The 8,256-nt window shown below is 43.1% G+C and overlaps 1 protein-coding gene and 1 pseudogene across 1 annotated transcript; both read right to left on the bottom strand.

The window, feature by feature from the left end:
- Positions 1-687: 687 nt before the first annotated feature.
- Positions 688-1,644, bottom strand: LOC143660390 (olfactory receptor 13C7-like). The gene has a single exon (XM_077133664.1). It carries the CDS (start codon positions 1,642-1,644, stop codon positions 688-690), a length of 957 nt encoding a protein of 318 aa, XP_076989779.1.
- A 5,690-nt stretch (positions 1,645-7,334) lies between these two features.
- Positions 7,335-7,982, bottom strand: LOC143660380 (cyclin-dependent kinase 2-interacting protein pseudogene; annotated as a pseudogene).
- Positions 7,983-8,256: the final 274 nt, after the last annotated feature.

Raw genomic sequence — 8,256 nt, 5'->3', positions numbered from 1 at the left:
ATCCTTGATTCTAGTTGATTTACCACAACCATGTTCATTCTAAAGAGATGTGTTACTTGGTCAATCACCAAGTCCCATCCCAGTGCACCTTCTGTTTGGACGGTTTTGTGATGAAACTGATGTGTTCTAGTCTACCAAAGTTGCCAGAATACAACACGCCAGAGATGGATTGGCTTTTAATCAAAGGGGATTTATTTGGTTAAATATGTATAGTTCTTCAGAGGAAAGGCAGCAAACTTTCATCTGAGGTTCTCTCTTACAATGGGAAGGCGCAGGGCAATCTCTGCTGGCCCTCTCTCCAAGCCTCTGTGTTCCAACAACTTTCCCCGGGGTGATCCCTTTCTGCATCTCCAAAGGCCTGGGCTGAGTTGTGAGTGCTAAGATGAGGTATGTTGGGCTGCTTGTGCAGTGCTGTGTTCAGCTCTCTCATTTAAGCATCCAGGCAATTAAATCAAACATCATTCATTGTAGCAGGCACAACCCCTAGCCAACTGAAGATGTAATCAATGACAGGTGAGCTTCACATGCCAATGGCTCATGCCCACAGCAACAGAACTAGGCACCTTCACCTGGCCAAATTGACATCTGAAGCTAACTACCACAGGACCATTGTGGCAGTCTATATTGACCAGGTAGTCATTTTTCTCAGGGATCCCTTGTGTGCACAGAACCACAAGGTACAGGTCTTCACTGGGTGAAGCATTTCTGACTCACGAAGTTCTTTACAGCAACCTTCACATCCTTGTTTCTAAGGCTGTAGATGATGGGGTTGAGCATGGGGGTCAGCACCCCGTAGAAGAGAGAGATGAGCTTGTCTGAAACATCCTGTTTGTCTGCTCCAAGAGGATCCTTTGATTTGGGCTTTGCATACATAAAAAGAATAGTCCCGTAGAAGATGACCACCACAGTGAGGTGGGCAGAGCAGGTGGAAAAGGCCTTTCTCCTCCCCTCAGCTGAGGGTATTCTCAGGATGGTGCTGATTATGAAGATGTAGGAGACAAAGATGAACAGAACTGGGACCCCCAGGAAGATCACATTAGCTATCCCCATGCTGATCACATTGGTGGATATGTCAGCACAGGCCAACTTTAAGACGGCAAGAATCTCACAGGTGAAATGATTAATAATGTTGTCCCCACAGAAGGGTAGTTGTACTGCCAGAGAGATCTGCACCAAGGAGTTGGTGCCACCTGCTATCCAGGAGCCAGCCGCCATGGGCACGTAGGCAGCCTTGCTCATGACCACGGGGTATCTAAGGGGGTCACAGATGGCCACGTAGCGATCAAACGCCATCATGCCCAGGAGCACACACTCTGTGGCTCCCATGGCAAAAGAGAGGAACATCTGCCCAGCACAAGCTGAGAATGAAATAGTTTTCCTGGGAGTCAGGAAACCATCAAGCACTAGAGGAATGGAAGAGGTTGTGTAGCAGATGTCGAGGAAGGAGAGGTTCCCCAGGAAGAAGTACATGGGCGTGTGCAGGTGGGAGTCATGGATGGTCACCAGGATGAGGACCCCATTGCCCAGCAGGATCACCAGGTACATCAGTAGGATGAGCACAAAGAACGTTTTCTCCAGCCTTGGCTGATCTGACAGCCCCAGCAAGATAAACTCTGCTACAATGGATTGGTTGGCCACTTGCATTTTAGATTTTCTTTTCACCCAAGAAAAGTGAGGAGAGCAAACACACATTTATAAGGATCAATATGTGGGGATCACAATGAGATGCTTTTAAACTCATAAAATTAATTTATCTTCTGAGACACCAACTCATAATATGATCACCTAAGTGATAAAATTCACTGTCTATGGTAGTTACCTTAAAAGTCAGGAAATGTATTAGGTCAAAAACAAGAAAAGCCAACCCTGCAATCTAATCAGTCCGTGGTACATGAAAAAATTTTAGCCAGATCAATAATACTACCATATCTGAAGGAAGAGAAGGAAGGGATGTGCAAAGATGGGTCCACATGGGATCATAAGAGATCCCATGCACTTACCAGGGAAGGGGGAGCCCCTGGACAGCCTGAGTGTCTCTGCATTGTCTCTGAATGTTCTTGAGGGCTGCAGGTTTCCACACTCGGTGACAATGGACACTGACGCCATCCCACTTATTCCCCTGGCTTTAATTATATGTTTGTATACTAATTTTCTGACGACTATTTGGTTCCATATGGAATCTTACACAAGAATGTGGTGAACAGAGGCCAAGTAGAGTAGGGTCTGCCTAGCATCTGTATCTGTTCTTGATGCCTGGTTTATTCTTACGAGTTTGGTTAGTGTCCCTTCTTTGTTGCACTGATAATAAGTAGTTTCCAGCCAATGGACTATGAAGATCCCAACAGAAGCAATTCCATATCCCCCCCTCTCTCACCACACCCTTTGTCCACAGCAGTGCAGTTTCCTCTGTCCGCTCCAGAGACCTGGGCTAGGGAGGAGGAACAGAAGCCAAGGATGAGTGTTTCTGTGTCTCCCAGTGTGAGCCTCCATGCCATTGTGACCAGGCTTTATGCTTTTGGAGCTGTTCTATAAGTCACAGCCCCTAACTGAGTTCCTTCTAGATTGTGATTTGACAATTAAAGCAATTGCAATGCCTTAGAAATATTTTCTCCACCAAAAAGCAGCCAACTCTAACCAGCTTTGTAAAGGAGGCACTGCACATAGAATGCACTTTGTTCACTGTAGAATGGTAGATCTGGTATATTAAAGAAAACCTCAGACTGGGCTTCTCATGTTAAAGATGAGGACACTGAAGCTCAGAGAAGTCCACATGCATTGAGGACAGGGTCAAGATTAGAGCACTGTTTTCTCACTTTCTCCCTTGGGCTCCTTCCCTCACCATTTGGGTTCTTTTCCTGCTCCACCATTTGTGCTGGAGCAGGTCTAGTGAGGATTAAAGAACAGATTTTCTTGGTCATTTTTACTCTCCCCAGGACACTTATGAAAAATAGAGCTGTCACACCTCTCTCCAAGATTTCTGTCTTTGGTTGGGGGTGGGGTGGGGTCTTTGAGTTTCACAATTTGCATCTGTGACTATTATCCTGTCACTGGTTGGGGAAGACTGGTTGGGAGAATTGGCACAGTTAGAAATTATTCTCATGCAGAAGTCTTTATTCTTGGCACCAAGAACATTTCGGAAGAGACTTCTTGTTAGAGATGTTAGTACTATTGACTGGAGTCAGTCTTGGCAGAAATGTTGTGAAGTAATTGCACTTGCCTCTTTCCCATTTGCTGTATGTATACTCTGTGAAATGTAATTTCCTACTCTTTATGAATGCAATTTCCTAACTTCTGCTTTGAACACCTTGGGTCGTTTGAAGCTCATGTCTCACTCCTTTGTCAGACAGCCTTAATTGGCAGAAAGTTTTCTCTTACATGGAACAGAAATTCCTTCTTCTAATGCCCTCCTATCCTTACACTAGTCTAGGTTCCTAAAAAATTCCCAATACTTTCCCCTAAAAAAGCACTTCAGAGATGTGGAAGTTGTAATGAGGTCCCCATTAAAAAACCCCATCATCTCTGCTTTCCACCTACCTGAAGGTTTGGCCATGGAGTGACCTGGGTCTAGGTCCCATGTGGAAATAAGGTCATGATGGCAATTGGAGCTCATTAGGAAGACAGTTTCAAGATTGGGAGGATGCTCAAAGGCCTCCGGGTTTGGAAAGTGATTGTTTCAACTGTCCATCTTTGACCTTCTCCAATCTAGCCTGATCTGTTGGAGCTGTGCCTAGAAGCAGGCAGCAAATTCTGTTTAGCTGTCTTGGAGATCATCAAATTTCACAACAAGGAAAAGAAAATGCAGGGTTGGTCATAGCTGAAGAAACTCTAGCTGCTCACTTCTCTGGCCTTCTCCAGGCCTGTTCTTTGTGCCCACTGAGGTAACTAAAGGAAAGATGACTGGAATTGCTGCTTCCCAGTTGGTCCTGTTAATCATGCCCAGCCTGCCTGCTTAGGGCAGACACCCTCTGTTGTTTGCCCCTCTCCCAGCTCTCCAGAGGTCCTATCAAGGAGCCTTGGAACAATTTAAGCTCTGGTTGTTTGGGGGCCAGTTTTAATCCCAGAAGCAATTTAAAGTTTGCCATGAGGCCTCACAGGAGTTTAGGGCCTATGTCCCATAAACCTAATTAGAAAAGTTGCAGACAGCTCTGTGTGAATTTTAACTCTCACTACAGAGAAATGTTCCTTAGAATGTCCCTGTGCTGTCCGTGCTGGTCTTTGCAGAAGTCGAGCAGATAACTAAGGTCTGGATGTACTTTCACCCCAGTGTTGTATCTACCATTTGTCTTTACATAACTAAACATCAAAATGAGAAGCAGAAGGTTTGCCTCGGTCTGGATGCACACACTGGTCATCCACATACTCACAGTGTATCTGATACCCTCTGCAGTCTCTTGGCCTGGTCCTGACATCAAAAACAGAAAGATGGGGGAAATCAAGAAACGAATTCCATTTACAATTGCAACTAAGTGAATAAAATACCTAGGAATAAATTTAACTAAAGAGACAAAAGACCTACACAAATAAAACTACAAAAAACTGTTAAAAGAAATCACAGAAGACCTAAATAGATGGAAGGGCATACCGTGTTCATGGATTGGAAGACTAAATATAGTTAAGATGTCAATTCTACCTAAATTGATTTACAGATTCAATGCAATACCAATCAAAATCCCAACAACTTATTTTTCAGAAATAGAAAAACCAATAAGCAAATTTATCTGGAAGGGCAGGGTGCCCCAAATTGCTAAAAGTATCTTGAGGAAAAAAAACGAAGCTGGAGGTCTCATGCTGCCGGACTTTAAGGCATATTATGAAGACACAGTGGTCATAACAGCATGGTACTGGCATAAAGATAGATATATCGACTAATGGAATTGAATAGAGTGCTCAGATATAGACCCTCTCATCTATGGATTTGATCTTTGATAAGGCAGTCAAGCCAACTCACCTGGGACAGAACAGTCTCTTCAATAAATGGTGCCTAGAGAACTGGATATCCATATGCAAAAGAATGAAAGAGGACCCATATCTCACACCCTATACAAAAGTTAACTCAAAATGGATCAAAGATCTAAACATTAGGTCTAAGAACATAAAACAGTTGGAGGAAAATGTAGGGAGATATCTTATGAATCTTACAATTGGAGGCAGTTTTATGGACCTTAAACCTAAAGCAAGAGCACTGAAGAAAGAAAGAAATAAATGGGAGCTCCTAAAAATTAAACACTTTTGTGCATCAAAGAACTTCATCAAGAAAGTAGAAAGACAGCCTACACAATGGGAGACAATATTTGGAAACGACATATCAGATAAAGGTCTAGTATCCAGAATTTATAAAGAGATTGTTCAACTCAACAACAAAAAGACAGTCAACCCAATTACAAAATGGGAAAAAGACTTGAACAGACACCTACCAGAAGAGGAAATACAAATGGCCAAAAGGCACATGAAGAGATGCTCAATGTCCCTGGCCATTAGAGAAATGCAAATCAAAACCACAATGAGATATCATCTCACACCCACCAGAATGGCCATTATCAACAAAACAGAAAATGACAAGTGCTGGAGAGGATGTGGAGAAAGAGGTACACTTATCCACTGTTGGTGGGAATGTCAAATGGTGCAACCACTGTGGAAGGCAGTTTGGCGGTTCCTCAAAAAGCTGAATATAGAATTGCCATATGACCCAGCAATACCATTGCTGGGAATCTACTCAAAGGACTTAAGGACAAAGACACAAACGGACATTTGCACACCAATGTTTATAGCAGCATTATTTACAATTGAAAAGAGATGGAAACAGCCAAAATGTCCATCAACAGACGAGTGGCTAAACAAACTGTTGTATATACATACGATGGAATATTATGCAGCTTTAAGACAGAATAAACTTATGAAGCATGTAATAACATGAATGGACCTAGAGAACATTATGCTGAGTGAGACTAGCCAAAAACTAAAGGCTACAAATACTGTATGGTCCCACTGATGTGAACTGACATTAGAGAATAAACTTGGAATATGTCACTGGTAACAGAGACCATCAGGAGTTAGAAATAGGGTAAGATAATGGGTAATTGGAGCTGAAGGGATACAGACTGTGCAACAGGACTGGATACAAAAACTCAAAAATGGACAACACAATAGTACCTAATTGTAATGTAATTATGTTAAAACACTGAATGAAGCTGCATCTGAGCTATAGTTTGTTTTGGGTTTTTTGTTTTTTTTATATATATTTTTTTATTTTTTATTTTTTATTTTTCTCTGTATTATCATTTTATTTCTTTTTCTGTTGTCTTGCTATTTCTTTTTCTAAATTGATGCAAATGTACTAAGAAATGATGATCATACAACTATGTGATGATATTAACAATTACTGATTGTATATGTAGAATGGAATGATTTCTAAATGTTGTGTTAGTTAATGTTTTTTTAATTAATAAAAAAAATACATTAAAAAAAAAAACAGAAAGCAAGAGACATGGACCATGGGTCAGCATCAGGCACTGGAAGGAGAGCAGAATAACAAGAGCAGGGCCTCTGACTGCCAGAAATACCCTGGTGAGATCTCCAGTCTATGAGATAATTGCCAAGTGCCCCTAAGATGTATGAGATGGTGTTAGCAGGACAGGTTTGGAGGGGGAGGTCAGAGGGGGAGGGCATGAAGGTGGGACCAATCTGAGAGACCTGATGGAACAAATTGTAAGATTTAGGGACATATTGGGGATAACGGAAGAAGGAGAGAGAAAAGACAAACTGAGAGTGGGATTTCAAAACTAAGAAAGAGAAAGAAAACAAAATGAAATAGAGGAAACAGGAAGGGGTGTGTGTTTACACTGGTGAGGGGAACTGGGGCCAGAAGGCTGTTTGGACAATCATTCAAATAAATTCATTCCTCTCACCTCCCCTTTTTCTGTTCCAGGCACGGTGGTGGTTACTGAGGACACAGAAAAAATAAGTTTTCCCCATAATTGAGCCTTGTGTGGACTAGTGGATGTGGAGGATTTGAGTTGACAGTGGATTCAGAGTAGTGGTGGTGGAGGGGTGGGTGCTGCCCAGTGGGTAGCACTGAATGGTGAGTGCTCACAGCAGCAGCAGATGTACAGTGGGCCTGAGAGAACAGAGGCCACGGGGAGCCGTGGAAAGGGTCCAGCCTGGAAGTCCTAAGGTTTGTGGGTTGCTATGCCAGAGCACAGGGTCATAGACTGTGGTACGGCCCTGCAGCTTACCCAAGAAAGCGGAATTACGAGGCGGTCTGCTTTGGGAGACATGGAAGGAGAAGCGATCCAGTGTCTGGAGGCTGAGCCCAGAATGAGAGGGCTTCTGAGAAGTCACAAGGCCCCATGTCCTGTTTCGAGCAGGATGCCCTCCAGCTGCAGCTTGCTGTTGCTCTCCATGTGTGGGTGGTACAGCCTCAGGAACAAGTAATTCAGGATAAGGTCATGGTCCGTGGCATGGGCAAGCTCTTCCACCGCGCTACACTTCAAGAGGGGCTCCTTCTGGTTAACACATCAGAAAGCCTGTGGAAAATGTCATAAAACTGGGCCGTGGGCCAGGTGTGAAATGGGGAAAGGGGGGCGCTAACACTCATTTCCATATGGTACTTTTCTAGGTCGCAAATTCCTTTGGTGGTTGAAGACAGCTTTTCCATTTTCATCTATTTTGGTGAAACCATCCACGGTGGCCTGCAAGGCCTCACACAGTGTCTCAAGTTCCTTGTTATATTCTAGATATATCTTTTCTTCATGTCTCTTAGAAGCCAGGCTGCTGTTCTCTAATTCTATCTTGTCTTTACTCAATAAATTGATTTTCAGGTTGGCAATACTGTTTGCAATAGCAAAACCTTCATCATTGAGCATATCCCATTTCAAGATTAAATTATGTCAATCAGCTACATTGCCCTTAATTCTTCTTGTACTTATCTTGACAGATAAGACATATTTGCTGGGAGTTGCAGTTACAACAGTCTTCCCTTCCATGCTGCTCACAGGCATCACAAGAAGGAGCCTGCCCATCTTCTGATACTATAATTACTGCAGTTTGGAGAGACAGATTTTGGGGCTGATAGGTCATCTGACCTCCTGCTTCACATCTAGCAATAAACTTTTTCCCTCTGAAACCCCAGTGTCTCAGGAATTGCTCATCTGAGTGCATCAGGCAAAAGAATCTACAGTCTTTGTCTGGTAGCATAGTCACATTATGGGAGTCCCTGAAGGAGAAAAAGAGAATGTTGAAAGAAACATGGCAGAAAGC

Source organism: Tamandua tetradactyla, chromosome 2 (assembly GCF_023851605.1).
Source record: "Tamandua tetradactyla isolate mTamTet1 chromosome 2, mTamTet1.pri, whole genome shotgun sequence".
Lineage (NCBI taxonomy): Eukaryota > Metazoa > Chordata > Mammalia > Pilosa > Myrmecophagidae > Tamandua > Tamandua tetradactyla.
Note: the sequence above shows the minus strand (reverse complement) of the source record. Positions and strands in the feature narration are given on the sequence as shown.